General features: G+C 36.9%; 2 protein-coding genes and 2 long non-coding RNA genes across 7 annotated transcripts; 2 read left to right on the forward strand and 2 right to left on the reverse strand.

Annotated features, from left to right (window-relative positions):
- Window positions 1-1,358: 1,358 nt before the first annotated feature.
- LOC130689314 (uncharacterized) lies at window positions 1,359-2,895 on the reverse strand. 3 transcript variants are annotated; one of them, XR_009000701.1, is made up of 7 exons: window positions 2,786-2,895; window positions 2,647-2,732; window positions 2,434-2,582; window positions 2,311-2,376; window positions 2,094-2,233; window positions 1,778-1,943; window positions 1,359-1,691 (listed from the first exon to the last, which is right to left on the reverse strand). It is a non-coding gene; the product is annotated as an uncharacterized LOC130689314 (long non-coding RNA). The 3 variants fall into 3 exon arrangements; XR_009000700.1 differs by having other exon boundaries at window positions 2,647-2,735; window positions 2,786-2,875; XR_009000699.2 differs by having other exon boundaries at window positions 2,647-2,879.
- Window positions 2,896-3,078: 183 nt separating this feature from the next.
- Window positions 3,079-3,792, forward strand: LOC130689312 (uncharacterized). The gene is made up of 3 exons (XR_009000696.2): window positions 3,079-3,207; window positions 3,265-3,392; window positions 3,452-3,792. It is a non-coding gene; the product is annotated as an uncharacterized LOC130689312 (long non-coding RNA).
- Window positions 3,793-6,924: 3,132 nt separating this feature from the next.
- Window positions 6,925-10,919, forward strand: LOC130689310 (sodium- and chloride-dependent GABA transporter 1-like). 2 transcript variants are annotated; one of them, XM_057512318.2, is made up of 17 exons: window positions 6,925-7,828; window positions 7,937-7,968; window positions 8,028-8,130; window positions 8,202-8,221; window positions 8,305-8,413; window positions 8,511-8,604; window positions 8,658-8,695; window positions 8,776-8,870; window positions 8,936-9,048; window positions 9,135-9,260; window positions 9,326-9,386; window positions 9,473-9,628; window positions 9,732-9,748; window positions 9,813-9,948; window positions 10,083-10,286; window positions 10,357-10,527; window positions 10,630-10,919. In XM_057512318.2, the coding sequence occupies exons 1-17, from the start codon at window positions 7,105-7,107 to the stop codon at window positions 10,810-10,812; spliced, it is 2,382 nt and encodes a 793-aa protein (XP_057368301.1). In that variant the 5' UTR covers window positions 6,925-7,104; the 3' UTR covers window positions 10,813-10,919. The 2 variants fall into 2 exon arrangements, with proteins under 2 accessions (XP_057368301.1, XP_059353097.1); XM_059497114.1 differs by lacking the exon at window positions 8,202-8,221 and having other exon boundaries at window positions 8,028-8,150.
- Window positions 10,920-11,928: 1,009 nt separating this feature from the next.
- LOC130689311 (sodium- and chloride-dependent GABA transporter 1-like) lies at window positions 11,929-17,404 on the reverse strand. The gene is made up of 18 exons (XM_057512319.2): window positions 16,962-17,404; window positions 16,870-16,887; window positions 16,723-16,785; window positions 16,614-16,646; window positions 16,510-16,548; window positions 16,414-16,433; window positions 16,249-16,357; window positions 15,936-16,044; window positions 15,734-15,866; window positions 15,537-15,649; window positions 15,442-15,476; window positions 15,284-15,374; window positions 13,417-13,477; window positions 13,190-13,345; window positions 12,955-13,107; window positions 12,668-12,871; window positions 12,430-12,600; window positions 11,929-12,369 (listed from the first exon to the last, which is right to left on the reverse strand). Exons 1-18 carry the CDS (start codon window positions 17,326-17,328, stop codon window positions 12,268-12,270), a joined length of 1,977 nt encoding a protein of 658 aa, XP_057368302.1. The 5' UTR covers window positions 17,329-17,404; the 3' UTR covers window positions 11,929-12,267.
- Between the last annotated feature and the right edge of the window lie 804 nt (window positions 17,405-18,208).

The following is an 18,208-nucleotide window of genomic DNA, read 5'->3' on the forward strand; positions in this document are numbered from 1 at the left end:
TGACGTTGGGATTTCATTAGACTATTTGTGTATGTAATAAAAATACCGTAAACTAAATGTAATTATATCGAAATTCGTTAATGATTGACTGGGGGGGTGAAATGGACAAAGCAGCTTGAAAAAAATTAAAATACGAGGGGCTTGTTAAGTATCAACGATTTATTTATTATCGATTGCCATTAGCAGTAGAAGATAGCAGACGACACTTCGAAACTCTCTTGTTGCTGCCTTTGTTTACGGCTTTTTCCCGTAACTAAGCAACCTAAGCCCCGCCCCAGAAATATCGTTTGTGTCCGATTTCACCCCCAAAACTGTGTCCAGTATCTCCCACCAGAATGACATTTTTTAAAACGCTTATAATTATTAAACTACTTATTCTAAAAATTAAAACAAGCCAGGGAATTGAAAAGGGAAGAATTAGCTTTTTTTTAGTATAACCAAAGATATTTTGCATTAAGGGGTTTACACGTGATATGAAAAATTGTAGAAGCGAAAAAGATCAGAAAAAGGGCTGTATTTTCTATTTTTTAGATAACTACACGAATATTTGTAGTATGTTTTTGAAATTTTTGCCCTAAGTGTGGAATGGAATTTCCCATCACACACTAATTTTTAAATTTCATTTTATTAATATCCCTTCGAGTTATTGCGGTTGTCCAAATTGGTACGTGTCCAGTTTGGGTCCGCTCTCCCTTACTACATATTGCCTCGCTACTAGCCTGACGGATTGCCATAATAGGCTGAAAGTTTTTCACGTTCGTGTGAAAATGTATTCCAATGGACTCAAAACCTGGCAAAAAACCAACTCAAACCAGGGCATTGCCAGGTTTTGAGTCCATTGGAATACTTTTTTGTCTTGGTGCAAGCAGATGCTCTTGTAACGCATATTTGTAAACAAAAAATGTCAGGTGTTGAAAGTGTAGGTTGTAGTTTTTGTGTGGAATGGTTGTAGATTTGTTTATGCTAATAATTGTGGAAAGTTTATCGTCTTCCGACGATATATTTTTTATTCAATTAGAATCTCTTAGGAAGTTTCCGATTATTTGTACTTGTAATAATAAAGAAAACAAATATTGTCCTTTTAAAATTTTCAAGTTTTGTGTGCTCATCGTGTAATGCAGGCTTAGCAACTATGTCCCAAAAGGCAGAGACTTGCTGTTTGTGTTATTGTTTGGATGCCAACGATGTATCTCACAGTGAGTGAAATTTCTACATCATTTAATGATACTATAGAGATGTGTTTCCCATATGAATTACTTTAATGGAAAAGAATTTTAAACTATAGCAAAAAAAATCGTGTTTATTAATATACTTAAAGTTGTAAACACATTTATTGTTTCTCTAACAATTTCATCAAACGAAAACAGCAAATATGTTTTTGATTTTTCTATGTTGTATAACAAATTATAATCATTTTGAAAGCTTAACAATCACTAGGTGGAAGCAACAGCTGTGGTCAGATCATGGATCCTCTTATTTGTGAACGCTTCGTTCTTGAGCCCGTTTGGTCCCCGTCTCGACGGCATCGATCAATGCACCCCTAGACATGGAGGAAGAAAAAGATCAGTATAGACGAAATAATTTGGTATCTTTAGATAAGCGCATTGAGAAGATCCATGTCTCGACGTTCCTGAATCCTCCCTTCTCCAGGGCATGGACGCCAGAAATAGTAGTCCCTCCAGGCGAGCACACTTTTTCATACATCATTTTATTGGGAAAAGAAAAAGGAAAAATTTTAGGAAACCATGAAGCATATTTTTTTTTTAAATGTAGGTACCGTCATCTCTCAACGATCCAGGATGACGCTTGGTATCGAGGACCATTTCGGCCGATCCATAAACCGTTTGCGCGGTACAGTGCGCGGTAACAGGTACGGTAGGTCATTGTCGAGGGATTCCCATGTTTACGGCTCCGTCGGAGAGGGCCTCAATCGCCATATAGACCTAATCATGTCGAGACGGGAAAACAATTAAAACGAGTGGGCTCCTTTTAAATCGAGTCTGATGAGAATCTTAACGACGGCGGTTGCCTTTTGCGTTACTATACTGCATTTCTTGCTTTAAAAGAAAAAGAGGACATTACTGTTCACTTACATATGCTGGCGCGCTCAAGCACAATCCAGTATAAGCGTCCATGTGACACTCGGTCACCTGACAACAAATTCCCACACTTGCTAAGATTTTGATGGTTGCATCAGCATGCTTGGAAGATGCATGCTCCTTGAGACAGTACACTAAAATTAAAAAGAATTTAGTAGTCAAATATTGAATGATATAGATGGCATGAAATAGCTGCACAACCAGCACCCACCAAAGCAGGAGTATTGGGCATCACGTGAATTATGGCTTTAAGATTAGCACCTTGTGAAAAAATCCCCTGCGTGCACAAAAAATATAAGATCAAGGTTTTAATTTTCCAGCAGTGTTCTATTACCTTTTCAAGTTCTTCAATAGTGATCCCGTCCATTACAGACAACACTAACTGATTTTCTGGTCCATTACATTTGTTCAAATCCCTAACATCAGGGAATAAGTTTGGCTTGACAGCAAGCACAACAATATTGCTGCCCTTGAATATGGAGGCTGTGAAATAAATGAAAATGATCACATGAAATAAGGAAGATGATAATTATGAATCTGATTGTACTATTGTCATTGACAAGGGTATTGCATCGCCACGTCTTCCAAATATCCAGTGAACCATCATCTTGAGCCAAGATCGTTCCCGAATCGCTACTGCAACTTACCAAATTTTTAAAAATTCTATTCAATGAAAAATACTTTACCTGATGTAGGACCCTTAATCCATCCTCATTTTTTGAATCGGGACACTCCTTGTAGTAAGTCTCCTCACTATAAAGCAAGTTATGTAAAACAACAATACAGCACAAACAAGAAACAACAAAGAATTCGTCTGCAAAAAAATAAAAAATTCGTCTGCTAGGAAGTGCCCCGTTCAGGGTTTGAAAAACTGAAAAAAAAAGTCAGTTTTTGCGAGCGCCCGAAAGGGCAGTTTTAGGGCAACTCTAAAAATTTAGGGCAGCCATTGGAACACAAGAACCCAGAGTTGCTCTGAAAAAAAGTTGCCCCGTCAGTCCATTGGAACATACTTAGGGCAAAAAATAGCCCTAGGTCAACTCTAGGGCACCCATTGGAAATCGCCATAAATAAAAATAATTTGAGTACTTCTGCTAGCGAACAAATTCCAGTAAGATGTTTGTTGTATTTGTTCTTATGCTCTAAAAAAACTGCATTTCTCTTTTAGATTAAATTTTTTAGGATGGGAAAAAAACGAAAGTCTGATGAAGAATCATTGAAATTTCCAGAAAACGTTCTGCCTCTTTTTGAAACTGAATCTTGCTACACCCAACAATTAGATGACCTAATCTCTAAGTATATTTTTGCTACAAGGTCTGAAGAGCTTTCATTGAATGCCAATTTTTCTTTTATAGAATGTATACATTTGTAGATGTCGTAGACGAAGATCTGGAAAGAAAGCCTATAATAGAACCACCTAATGAAATTGACCATACCATTTTACTCCATTTCAATTCATCACGTGAAGAAAAAAGCAGTATAAAGAGGAGACTTTTAAAAAGAAAATCTGAGTTCTGTGAGAATATTTCTTATGAAGATATGTGCAGTGTTGTAGTTACCGGTGAATGGATTCTGAAAAAACAAGGAATTTATGGTAAGGGCAGAGAAAGGCGAGGAGAAGAGATCACAGGTGCTGTTCATTCTCCACTTTTTCAGAGGCTTCCGAATAAAAACAATTAATTTGGTTTTCTGTGTATTCCAATTTTACTTCATTTTTCTAGTGTTTTTGTTTTGTTTTTTATTTGTAACTAAGTTATAGTAAATTTGAAGTTTAAAAGCAAAAGCTTGATTAATAGAGTGTGGCTATAGCTGTATGCTAGAGCTACCGAACGTTACGTTACTGATGAGTAGAAGTATAACAACAACCCACATAGCACATCTCTGCCGTCGGATGTCCGACTGTGATCGGAACATCCGTTAGATATCTTGCCCCCATAACGGTTGTTCCATGGATGTCCGTCGGCTATTAGAATTTGAAGCCCGATGGATGTGCCAAGACAAGATCCTGAGGACGTCCCTACAACAGCAAAGAAGAGTTTCAAATATATTTTCTCTTTTCTAAATAAACGTAGTTAAAAAATAAAAAAGAATTTAGACCATGTTTTAAATCGTTTTCGGAAAGGCCTTTTAGATTTGGATTCAACATGAAAAGGCTTTGTTAAAGATGACCATACGTAAAAATGTCCGTTATAAAATTGAACTCTCGTTGAAAAAAATTATTTTATTAAAAATTAGATCACGGCAAATGACATGACAAAATGTTAAACACATTACATTACACATTGTACATTGTGATATATTTATCTCATCAAATCTTACTCAATTTTTAACATACACAACCATGATAGAACACGTTGAAACCCAGCTTTTATCAATCAACCAACAAAGCAAACGGCTGGCAAACTCAGGCATGGGATCCTTGTGGTGTGCGAATGAAGAGTTTAATTTTTTATATATATGTCAACAAAATAGGTAGAACACACCTGCATGCTCTGATAAAGAAGTTGCATAATATTTGACACGACTAAAAGACGTTCAATATAACCGCCTATACCTTCTGTTAGTCCGTACAAGAGATCAAGTACTGCAATCATGAAGTCCTTGCAAGTAGTTACTCGAGTCAAGTATGGCTTCGTAACTCGCCCAAAAGAGTACATGCCATTCTTTACGGCGCTATCGGCACGCTATAGCAGACTCTGTGGGGCCACCATTTAAACAAGCTTGACTACATCAATCTCCGAACGCCACCCCTAATCGCGAAGTGGGACGTGCTAAAGGACGAAGACAAGGATCTGTTTCCATTACTTGAAGTACCGCATTGCTGTCTAATTGTCTTCTCATTGAAAATCTCTACTTTCTCTGTCTCATTTTAGTGTTCATCCAGTGTAGCAACAGCATTGCGGTCTGGATTTCTGCCCTACCGCGAACAAGTATTTCGCCGCTACGTTTAGTGTAGCAGACACTAAATCAGCACATTGTACGTGCATTAGTCTCAGCAACTAATTCTTACAGTAATAATACTACCTTAACAATTATTATTTTTTCAATAAATAAACAGGCTAGTATGCAGCAATCCGATCAGTTTTAAGCAACTGACAAGGACTTCATGATTGCTGTACTTGATCTCTTGTCCGGACTAACAGAAGGTCTAGGCGATTATATAGAACGTCTTTTAGTCGTGCCAAATATTATGCAGCTTCTTTATCAGAGCATGCAGGTGTGTTCTACCTATTTTGTTGACACATATATATAAAAACTTAAAACCTTCATTCACACACCACAAGAACCACTTTTGGAATTTTTGGGGTGTCGAATTTGTTTAGCAGCTGATATACCATATATCCAAACAAGTATGTCAGTTAAACTTTACGAAATCAATATAAACCGATAAAATAATTAGCTTACAAATTCATACTTTTGCAAATGTATCCAATTCTGTCCAAAAAATTTCAGTTACCCTATGCATCTTATCCTGGCATAATGGAAAATTATTCATAATGAACACTTGAAATTGTCCAGTGTTAAAACATGAGCCTGCTAATTTCAATTCTTGTGATTCAAGTCCTATAAAAAAACAAAAGGAGTTTTAAAATCAACCTAAGTTTAGTAAACGAAAGTACTTAAAAATTGTTAATTCTATCTAGCGGTTTTAGGGAGCCATTACCTAAAATGAAATATAATCCTAATCGGCGGAATCGAGAATAGGAAATTTTCCCTGCCTCATTTTGGGACGCCTATTTTTTTACAGTGTAGCATAAAAAATTGACTCTATTATGTATAGACCACTGCATTAATATAGACCATTGCAATTGAGTAATGAAACACGAAAGATTCAATGTCTGGAACGAAAAAAAATTAACCAATAAAGGAATTTCAAAAAACTTAATTTTGTGTACATTCTTGTTGCAACAATTAAATAACTAGACATCTTCATTTTGTTAATCTACCATTGAAGTTGCAAAAGTTTAACCTAAAACACTGCTCAGCAAGTGACAATTACCTACGTGCATATTATTTAACCCCAACCACATAAAAAATCTATCAAAACAATGCGAAACGGAATCGCATTGTTGTTCTTTCTGGACGGTTCGGTTCGGTTTCCATTTTTTTTTTTTTTTTTTTTCTTGTGTATGGGTTTGTGTATTTTGTTTTGTTGTTTTACAATTTTTTTATTTCATTTTTTAAAATCTGTTTTTGCAATTTTTTTGTTTGTCTAGGTATGGTACAATGGGAAAAATTGTCGGTTCATGTGAGCCGTTGGCATCCTTATTTATCACTACCCTGTACTACTACTTACGTGAAACCAAAAAAGTTCTATCTTTGGCATGCTATTAGGTATCGACCCCGCTTAATTCGGTTCTGTAATGCCAAAACAACAGTACGACTGCTTTTGAAAATTGGTTTCGTCATCCCCTCCCAGCTCAATATTGTTCTCACTAGATAACCCCATTGCTCAATGCTAAACAAAACAATGCTACAAGACGACGTTTATGAATGATTCATTGCTGTAATAAATTGAATACAATTTCAAAAGCAAAACCGTATATCACAAAGAACATTATGCACTGCACGGCGCAATACAATGAGAAAATGATATCATTCTGATCAAACAATACAAATCCATTGTTAAGAAACAAATACAAATTAAACAATATAGCTGAATTCTTTTCAGGGTAAAGACCAATAACCTATTTATTATTTAAATTTTCTAGTTCTAGGTATCTAGCTAGAAGCTACCTGTGCATCGATATTAGATAAGTGTAAAACGCCTTTTCTGGATTGACCGCAACTTACGCTGTTCAAAGTCTTACATATGTATATTCGGTGGTAGGCTGGCAGGGCAATATCGGCGTGCACCAACAAGCTCGAACAGACTGAGGTCGCCAGTGAGGGATAATAGACGCAGTGTCCCCTTCTCTTATGTCGTTCTGCCGTACTAGAAAATTCCTTTTTTTTACATAGATTCCTGCTGGAGAGAAGTCTTTGACATAACATCTGCAGGACTGCAATGGATTTTCCTGAAACTAAAGGATGTTGTGATATTGAACTAGATCAGCCAGAAAGAGAACCTGAGCTTCATCTGTCGTTTAAAGTGATCGCTACAGGTGAAGAATTCAATCAACAAGCTGATTTGCTGGAAACGAACCATTTTACGTCTAAAATGGAAAGCCAAGTGAGTAACTCGGAAGCTACGGAGCCAAATTTAGAATGCGAGACCAATTTTTGTCAAACAAGCAAAGGTTTGGCTATTGATGATAAACAGGATATAATTCAGGTCCAAAACAACGAACTATTTAACCAATCTACTTCGGAATTGCAGAATGCAAGCAGACAAAATGAAGGGCGTGAAGGGTCGGATTTTAAAATAAAATCACTTTCTCATCCAAAGCAGCATGGATGTCTTTCACTATCCCACGACATTAAGAGTGGAAATATAGAGAAAGAAAATATTCGAGGCACAAATTTTGACCTAGACTGCAATGTTGAGGACAAAAAAATAGAAAAAACAGAAATCGAAGAACATCCTAGCGCAGCAGAAGCGGCACTAACTAGCGTGAAAACAACTAACGATCTTACTACTATGGACGATTCACTAAAGAAGTTGAACACCGAAGAACAAGAAAGAGGAGGATGGAGCAATGAATGGGATTTTCTGTTTTCGTGCATAAGTGTATCAGTTGGATTAGGAAACATATGGAGATTTCCGTACCTGTGTTTCAAAAATGGCGGTGGTAAGGCGGCAACGATTTTGCCTTTGTCCGTACTTTTTCTACTTTCGTTTAATATTTATTTGTTATGGATTTTATTTAATGGTTGATTTTTGTTTCGACTACAACCAGGAACTTTTTTGGTCACCTACTTCACTGCCATGGTAACAACATTCCGTGGCATCCTTATCAAACAATTTAGCTAACAAAGAAATGTTTTTAGATTTTTTGCGGTATTCCTATTTTTTATCAAGAAGTAGCTATTGGACAGTATTTGGGGGTTGGAGGCATGACGTTGATCGCTGAACTGGTACCAATTATGAAAGGTGTACATTTCAGTGCCATAGTTTTTTGTAATCACCGCTTTATTCCGTTACTAAATCCTGTTTTATCGTAGGTGTTGGATACGCTACCATGGTAAATATAGCTGCGTAAAAAAGCCTTCCTTATAATTTTTCATAAATTTTTTTTCCCGATGAATTATTTTACGCATACGCAAGACCGTTGTGTTTTTGATCGATATCTACTACTCCATCATCATTGCATGGACTTTGTTTTATCTGATTGCCTCATTTACCGCTCTTCCAGGTCTCCCATGGCAATCTTGCGGTACAAAATGAACAATGACCTCTTATTTTTTATTTTAAACGGTCCACTAACACTAATTTTTAAAATGACTTTTAAAAATGCGTTTCCACTACTCCAGGGAACCCATGGAACACAATCAATTGCTTTTTACCAACATCCAATATAAGTGTCTTACACAACGGATCAGTCTCGGCGGTAGAAGAATTTTGGAGGTACGATATGTAGTGATTATCAGAATGTCCTAATAATAAAACAACTATTTTAGTCGACGAGTATTGGGAATCACCGATGGCATAGATAACGGTTAGATATGGTTTCTTGTTTAAGTATAAAAACCGCTTTTGGTATTAATAGCTTTAAACTTTTAACGGTAATTTCTACAGCTGGTTCAATGCGATGGGAGCTTTTTGGTGTCCTCATTCTTACTTGGATATTAGTCTACTTTATTATATGGAAAGGAATCAATCAAAGTGGATATGTAAACATAATAGAATCTTTTTTTTTCATGAGGGTACGAGCCATTATAATACCTCTTCGGATTAGATTATATGGTTTACAGCCTTGTTCCCCTACGTCATCCTACTCGTGTTGGTCATAAGAGCAGTTACATTAGACGGAGCCAGCGAAGGACTCCTGTACTACATAACTCCAAAATGGTAAAAGTGAAACAACTAGCCTACGTATTCCGTCACATGAAGATAACACCGAAAGCGTAATCTATTTTATTTCGTTTTTGTCCAAGGGATCTCTTACTTACATCTGGACCCTGGATTGATGGCGCGACCCAGATATTTTTCGCCTACAGTATTGGAACTGGAGCTTTACCAGCGTTGGGCTCGTACAATAAATTCAAGCACAATTGCTATCGGTAAGTAAAAGTAAATGATTCACTTTCGAGCCACTGCGTGACCACAGAAACCCTTCTTGCAATAGAGACGCGGTTATTACGTGCGTTGTAAATACCCTAACCTGCTTAATTGCCGGTGTTGTTACGGTAATGATGTTTTGTCGTACACTATTGAATTCTGCTAAATGATTAATTGAAAATTTGATTGCTTGAATCATAACTGTCAAGCACAGTTTTCAATAATGGGTAATATCGCTTCCTCAACCAACTCGTCAATTGAATCGGTCGTTTCATCCGGACCTGGTCTAGTTTTTATTACCTATCCTGAAGTTGTTTTACGACTCCCTGGAGCTGCAATTTGGGCCATATTGTTCTTCATAATGCTTGTGGTAAGCATATAGTGTATATTACTATACGTTATAAAACCATTAAAACAAAATGTGAGCTTTAATGTTTTAATAAATTGTTTTACTTTTTTTTCTATCTATGTAGATCTTAGGGATTGATAGGTAGGTAATTCGGTTAACTTGACTGCATTGTTTAACTACGTAATAACTAGTCATTTGTTATAAGTGAATTTTGCATGATTGAGGCTTTCGTCACTGGGATCGTTGATAATTGGCCAAAACAATTGCGGAAGTATAGAAGACTATTTGTGGTTTCTACTATAGTTGTCATCTTTTTGCTTTCTCTACCAATGATAACTGAGGTAAGCGTACGGCTTTTTTACACAGATGAGTTAGAAAAATTTATGGGCATTAAAATTTTAACGAACATTTACTTTTCATTGGATTGTTTGTGGCACAATATATTTATAATAACAGTAAATAATAAATGAAATAGGGAGGCGTATACCTATTTCAAGTGATGGACTATTATTCTGCAAGTGGAATGTCCATGTTGTTCTTAGTGTTCTTCCAAACGATTTCCATCAACTGGATTTTTGGAGGCAAACAATTTTGCCAATGCATCGAACAAATGCTTGGCCAGAGACCTTCATGGTTTTTATACATCTCTTGGGTGTTTCTGGCACCTATCGTTATGCTGGTAATGCGAATTATGTTACAAAGCCCCTCATTTAGAACGTGCTGTTCTAACATAAACTTGCATCTTGCAGTCCATATTTATATTTTCCATTGTACAATACGTGCCAGTAACGTACGGAAATGGTTACCAGTATCCAAAATGGGCGGAAATTTTAGGGATTTGTATATCGCTGTCCTCTATGCTGTGGATACCGCTCTATGCAGTTTACTATGTACTTTTCACACCAGGAACTTTACGCGAGGTAACGACTACTGGTGTCGTCGTTTTTACGAAAAAGCCATGTTTTGAATATCATTGTGATACTTCTAAATTCTTTTAATACGCCTCCATCGCCTCAATTTAGGTGTTAACCAAAGGAATTACACCCGCATTAAAGGTTCGATGTAAATTAGCAGCACAGGAGGGAACGCAACATGTTATCGAGGATCAATTCCAACCATTATCATCATTTGCGGATGATCAATTGCATGGTAGTATGGGTAATTCCACCGTCTTGTTGGTTGATAGTGACAATGCTAAATTGTGACGAACTATTGTATTTAACTTCTTGTTAAGATAGTCGATTCTAATATAACAAATACCACTAAATAAAATTGTAGAGGCATGTGGTTAAATAAAGGTTATGAAATAGAAGTGAGGCCGACGAGGTCAAGTTAAAAATGAACGATCCAAGATTTGACTTGCTAACGTTTTGTGTCCTGCAATAAACATCAAATAAAAATTTATATATACAAAAAAAAAAAGCTATCTGCCCTAAACCGATAAGTAGAAAATTCATTTCAGCAGGACCAAGGATGTAAGGATATGCCACTGAGGCGACAGTGTTGTACCTCCGTGCTGAAGCCGTGAATAAGACCGTATTCTCGAAATTTTCATTAGCCAGTTGATTTCTGTGAAATTTTCCCATAACCCAGAAGAGAGAAAAAAAATCCCCCCCTAGTACATCATACAAAGTTCTCTGAATTAAAAATTCCGTCTTCTGAGCGAGCATAGAAATTCCGTAAAATAGTAAGAGAGGTTAAGATGCTGTTTTGGGCCTATATTAGATAGTTTTCTACCCCGATTTTGCCGATCTTTGTTTTAGGGGACTATAGATCTAATGTGTCAGGGGCTTCCATCTTTTGTATTCTCAACAAGGTTTTTAAATAAAAAAAGGCAATTTTGATATATTTTTTTAAGATTAAAGTAACGTTGGTTTTTATTTACATTTTTCATTACTTCCCCATTTTTCCTGAAAAATTCACATTATTCAGCAGAAATTTTAACGACAGAGAAAGAAAAAATATACTGTACATCAGTTTTATTGAATACTTTTTGTGTAAGAAATTGCGTGCCTTATGGGTTGCAGCCACGCACTTCCTAATACATGGCTTCTTAACATACGTTCTTCTAACATACGTATGACTATACTGTGAAACAAATAAACAGACGAACACAAAAACTGCTGTGGAAATTCATGATTTACTACGATCAAATGTGTGTTGAAAATTTTGAACCGGGTGTACGTACCGTAAATTAATTTGGAAAATGTGTCGGAACCAATGAACCTATTGCTCACAAAAAAATTTGTTAGTATAAAATCTCTCATAAAATTTCAGTCCAATTCAATAAAGTTCTGAGAGTTCAATTGTGTATTTTGTGTATGAGCTATTATTAGGGATTTTACAGTTTAAACGACAGAACTTTTAAAAACTATTTCACGTCTAAGTATATAATACTAGAATACTCGGTTTGGGCTCAAAAATTACGCCAAATTTGTGAAACAGTACCTAAGGATAGCCTATTACATTTTGCGTACTCAAAAAATAGCTTAGTTCGCTTACTTTCCATTCTTATGTAGATTACACTGTTGAATACCTTCATCGTCACTTACGTCGCCTACCTGATATCATGCCAACGCTTTTGTTATATTTCGGTATGACATACGGCTCCAGGGGAAGCAGTTTGAAGCTGGCTATGTGAACTTAGGACGTATGACACACTATAAAACATCACTAAGTTTTTTGGCTACGCCCGCGGTAGGTGGTAATGGTGGAGCTCCACTTCTGGGCTTGCAAACAGGCGTAACCCCTTTAGCCAATACCTTGAATGCAAAACATGCATTAGAAACATTAAGTGGCATTAGGATTAAATTTGAAACAACTTCTCTTAGCGCTCCCGGAGTCGTTACGATGTAGTAGACAGCATAACCAGGAATCCATAACATGGAAGACAAGCTGATGGTGATTCCAATGGCTTCAGCCCACCAAGGGTATTGGTAGTTTTCACCGTATGTTACTGGGATATATTGGATGACGTAAAATAAAAATACACTCTTTAAAAAAAATGGGATAAATTTTTAGTAATTTCAGAAGCAGTCGCATACGAATAAGATCTCATACTGCCATAACAAGGGGGCCAAAGAAAGACCAGCAAACGTAGAAGAACCAAGACGGTTTGCTACCGGACATCTGTTCAATGCAGTCGCAGAAGCGGCTAGTGCCAAATATCCATGCTATAGAAATTGTTTGGAAAAATACAAGGAACAGCATAGACATCCCGCTGGCCGAATAATAGTCCATCAACTGAAATATGTAAACACCACCCTAAAATGTATAAAGAAATACAATATAACACGTTCTCTCACGCAGTGCTGTGGCACCTTGGCTGTTCCATGTTTTTGTCAAACCTGAGTTATCATGGGAATATCCAGAAGAAACATCATTAACACACACAAAAACGTGAAGAATTTTCTATTTTTTCGTAATTTTTCCGGCCAGTTGTCGCTAAGTCCAGTAACGAAAGATTCGACATTACAAAATTCTGAATCGATTCCTAAAATCTATTCAATAAAATTTGGATCAAAATTTGAATGACATCACTTTCGGTTAATTGATTGGCACTGGTAGGGTCACAGAACTCACCGCAAGCATAATAAAGAAAAGTACTGCCCAGGCTGGCGCTCCTGGAAGGCGTAGAACTACTTCTGGATATGTAATAAAAACAAGGCCAGGCCCGGAATTCACCACCGAATCAATACTGGCATTGGTAGCATGCGCAATTGTTCCAAGAATTGCAAACTTTTTATGGTGTCAATATTGGATAAACAATTAAGATGGGCGTTTAATTACAACGAGGACTACACAAATACCGTAACGATTCCTGCAATCAAACATGTCACCGTGTTCACTAGGCAAGTTATCATGGCGTCCCTGTATATGGGAAGACATTATCCAACAATGTGTAAGCCAACTATTAAAATAATAACAAAAACAAACGAACAAACAAATGCACGATTGCCACTACATTATCTTAACGCGAGATAGGCCTATTGGCAGGGCTGCCTGCTCCGGGATTAAGTATATGGTACCCACATTTTCAGGATTTCATCTTAAATGATCATCTGAAATTTCCCAGAGATGGGGGATTTTTGTTCACGAAAGCAGGAGCAAAAATTCGTACCGAGGATCTATAATCTGCATACAATGTCAGGAGTTCTGTACAATACATGGTTCCCTTTAGAAGATCGCCATGAGTTTCCGAAAAGGAGCCGATTCCCTAAGTATTTACTACTAGTTAGCACCTGGAAATGGTGAAATTTCTCGGGAGCAACGGATTTTCTCAGGTGTAGCAACGACAGAAATATGGCTCTTAGTTGCATTCTTAATTCTTGTTTTAAATTTTTACGGTTTTTGATACATGTGAAAAAGAGCATCTTCGTGTTTCTTCGTACAGAGGAAACATTTTTATAGGCGCACGCTGAATCTTGTGTAGCCTTTAAGGTACCATCAAATTTTATTTCGCCGAATGGTTGTCGAGCAACTAGCAGGAGGCGTCTAGGTTAGCCATCTAACTTTCACGGTATTAACAATATTCCTCCGCCCAATTTTTTCCGTCCAGACTATTAGAAAACGCTATTTCCAATACAATTTCTATTTTAGCGATCGTTCCAACATAAACGAGATTGGCGGTGAGATATGACTGAAACGAAATAGGAATGGAGAAGTAGGACTGATAATTTCCAATCCTATTTCTACCGGAGAAATAGGACTGACTTTAAGAAACTTTTAGGACAGTCCTATTTCTCTATGGCATCAGTCCTATTTCTCCTTAGAATTAGTCCTGTTTCATTTACCTTGTTCCAAGGGGAACGATGAGCCTCCAATCCGAGATAGAGCGCCGGCTTATATCCATTTCCCTTTTTAAAAAACCGATGGTGTTAACTCATTAGGTAAATGGTTCACAAAACTTTTTTTTCTTATCCTATTTTAACTTAAATTACAGGAGAACATGAAGTATATTGTATTTAATATAGTTCATTTAACAAAATACTATTAGACATAGTACAGAAATATTTATTACTTATATTGCACATTATGTGGTCATAACCAACTTTTCCAATTGAACTAATGTTTTACTATTTCATACATCTTTCGTTATATACAGCTCTTACATATTCTGATTTTGCTCTAATAGTATTTTATTAAATGAACTCTATTAGATTTAAAATAATTCATGTTCCCTAGCAATTAAAATTAAAATAGGATAAGAGATAAAAAATTTGTGAACCATTTAAATAATGGGTAAACGCCATCGGTTTTTAAAAAAGAGAAATGGATATAAGCCGGCGCTCTTACGAAATACATCGACTACCGGATTGGAGGCTCATCGTTCCCCTTTGAACAAGGTAAAAGAAATAGGATTATTTCTAAGGAGAAATACGGCTGATGCCGAGGAGAAATAGGACTGATGCCATGGAGATATAGGACTGTCCTAAAAGTTTTTAAAAGTCAGTCCTATTTCTCCCTGTCTTATTTCTCCGGTAGAAATAGGACTGGAAATTTTCAGTCCGTTTTTTCCAGTCCTATTTCGTTTCAGTCCTATTTCACCGGCTACCATAAACGACCATCAGTCTCCAATTTGCTACTTCACTTGGCTTACAAACATAGCAACCAGAACCGTTGATCTTCATTTAATTTTCAAATCTTAAGCTTTGTATGTTACGAAAGATTTCTCACCTGAAGCAGTTATATTTAAACGTGTTATATGAACCTAGTGCGGGTAAGGCTCCGGTCCCGATGCTATAGGCGAAGAAGATTTGGGTTGTGCCTACGTAACAACAAATGGCTAATATGATACCACGGGCACTCCAAAATTCAAAAATAGCCTGTTATACCATCAATCCAAGGCCCAGCAGTCAGCAAGAGATCCCTGGAAATGCCGAATTATTTTACTTAATGCCATTATTATATCCTCATAATTACAATTCACCATTTCGGGGTGATATAGTACAACAATCCAATCTCCGCTCCTTCCAGCGTAACTGCTCGAACAAGAAGCACCAAAAGTATAACGTAGGGAAACAAGGCTGTAAACCAGACTATCTGCATATTACAGTGTATAATTACATTTCATATTAGTTTAAAACTTGGTTTAAACACAGGAGAATCTCATTTTAAACAACTTACGTAACCGCTTTCATTTAAGCCCTTCCAGATGATGAAGTAAACAAGAATCCATGCCAATACCAACGTTCCAAACAGTTCCCAACGCACAGAAGACAAATTGTCGATGCCATCTGTGATACCTAAAACTCGCTCACTACAAGCACATGTGATGGTGTGATTACTTATATCAACTTGAAGCGTTTATTTTTAGATGTAGTATTACGTCCAAAATTCTTCGACTGCAGACACTGATGAGTTGGTAAGGCTGATCCCATACGTCAGATTCGCAACGTCAGTCGGGACGTAACAATTCGGTGTATTCCATGCATTATCTAAGTGAAATACGAAAATTGCAAAAATTTTTAATTTGGAACATCCATACAGTATTTAAAAATTATACAGAAAAATTACAGATTGATCTTGAAAAATTAAAAACTAATAACATTTGCAATAACCTGAAATGTAAAATACTGCAAATAGACTATTTAGCCATACGAGTCACTGTTTCAGACAACAACGTTGTAGGATGTACATACCACAACCCGCCCAGGGAAGACTAGGTAAAGCGCTGAACGACGCAATCAAGTAGAATAGGGTCCAAGCGATGATAATGGTGTAATAAATGTCGATCAGTACGACCACAACCTAAATTATGTTTCGATTGATATTACCATGTAGATACATTTGTCAAACGTACTCACCATGGTTGCAAAACCCACACCTGTGCAATTAAAACGTTTTACAGCGAAATTTATATGCCAAATCATTATAATATAAACAACGAAAAACAACTGTACCTTTCATAATAGGCACTAATTGGCCAATAAATGTCATACCTGTGATAATGTAATAATGCGCGGATACATTTAAACATATATAAGACTACTTTTTCCAATAATACCCCCAACTCCTAAATATTGTCCTAATGCAACTTCTGTAAAGCGAATTGAAAATTTTTTAAAATTGTAATGATGAAGAAGTACTTGTTGGCGATAGGTTTCGATTATTACCTGCGTAGAATATCGGAATGCCACAAAATACCATGGCAACAAAGTACGCTATCAGAAATGCTCCTATGAAATATTGGAGCAGTAATCGTTAAGCAACCCTGAAATGCTAGAAATGAAAACCTATAGGCAAAGTAAAAAAAAACATACCCCCGCCATTTTTGTAACCTGAGATGAAAAATTCGGAATTGCTGTTATAAACCTACACGCTTCAGAAACGGTGAACATTTTTTGAAACTTACAAAGATAAGGAAAACGCCAAATGTTGCCCAATCCTACCGAGACACTTATGCAAGAGAACAGGAAATCAAGCTTGTTGCTCCATCCCCCGCGCTCCTCTCCTTCGTTTCCCACATCATTGACTTTTTCGATTTTTTCTTCCTGATGCCGGATATCGGGCTCTGAATTTGCAACTAACAGAGTCGTCGATGGCTTCGAAAGAAAAACAGGACAATTTTCGCACTCCAGCATATCCGAAGGTAAGTTTTGGCTTTTTGTTCCATTAGAAGGCGATTCCGAATGCGGCTTAGTCGCCTCATCGCCCTCGATCTTTGCAATACTTGGGTTTTCATATAGCTCAAAACCATCGTTGACAAATTCAATATTCATTTCCCCCACGTTTAAAACCTCTCGGCTTTTCGGGATAGTCTGTTACTCGTCAACAACAAGTATTATCACGTGCGCTCCCTTCACCACTTGCTGTTGAACTGAAAGTGTAGTAATTGAAAGCAAAAGAGACAGGAGTCATTCCGTTGAAACACAATGTTGAACTAAAAAAAACATTAATAATAAAAAAAGAATAATTAAAAAAGAGGAAAAAAAAACAAACAAAACGAAAAGCTTAAAAACAAGAGAACAATGACCAGAAGACAATGGGGCAAAACTACAAACGCCCAAAAACAAACCACTGAGTATTATAGTGGTTGATCATTCAATACCACTATCTGAATTCAAAATTTCGTTCCAACACATATACAACTTCATTACTTGCGTGCGACGTTACACATATTTCATGGACTGAAATATCAGACTCGTGCCGCATTTTAAAACAGGGTTTTGTTTTCTTCCCTACTAGCACACTTCGTCTTGGGGATATCATAGAGACGTCGGCATATCCGATTTAGGTCTGTCGTCTTTCGACGCCATTGAGACATCCTGTGGAGATTGGCGGAGAAAAAGGCCCAGACGAAAAAGGCCCAGACGAAAAAGGCTCGCAAAAAAGGCCCATACGAAAAAGGCCCACACGAAAAAGGCATACTTTTTTCCAAATTTAAAAGTGGGCCTTTTTCTCCATTACACTGGGCCTTTTTCTCCGCTCAATTTCCATGTTCCTACAAACTTTATATTTGTTTCCAAAATGTATTTCCAACTTCCTATTCCGTGGAAGTTGGAATGTACAAAGGTTGCTGAAACCGTTACCTTCTATAGGGTTTGCCGAGCTCAAACAATGTTAGTGTATGTACGCTATTTAATCTTTGATTATTTATTA

This window comes from Daphnia carinata, chromosome 10 (assembly GCF_022539665.2).
Source record: "Daphnia carinata strain CSIRO-1 chromosome 10, CSIRO_AGI_Dcar_HiC_V3, whole genome shotgun sequence".
NCBI lineage: Eukaryota > Metazoa > Arthropoda > Branchiopoda > Diplostraca > Daphniidae > Daphnia > Daphnia carinata.

Bases quoted from the DNA above. Each gene is read 5' to 3' on its own strand.
- LOC130689310 (XM_059497114.1), top strand. From the start codon at position 7,105: ATGGATTTTCCTGAAACTAAAGGATGTTGTGATATTGAACTAGATCAG. The intron at 7,969-8,027 runs GTAACAACATTC...AAATGTTTTTAG, and splicing joins TCACCTACTTCACTGCCATG to ATTTTTTGCGGTATTCCTAT. The intron at 8,696-8,775 runs GTTAGATATGGT...TAATTTCTACAG, and splicing joins CACCGATGGCATAGATAACG to CTGGTTCAATGCGATGGGAG.
- LOC130689311 (XM_057512319.2), bottom strand. From the start codon at position 17,328: ATGAATATTGAATTTGTCAACGATGGTTTTGAGCTATATGAAAACCCA. The intron at 16,549-16,613 runs GTATTATTGGAA...ACATTATCACAG, and splicing joins ACAATATTTAGGAGTTGGGG to GTATGACATTTATTGGCCAA. The intron at 16,045-16,248 runs GTATGTACATCC...TATTTCACTTAG, and splicing joins TCTTCCCTGGGCGGGTTGTG to ATAATGCATGGAATACACCG.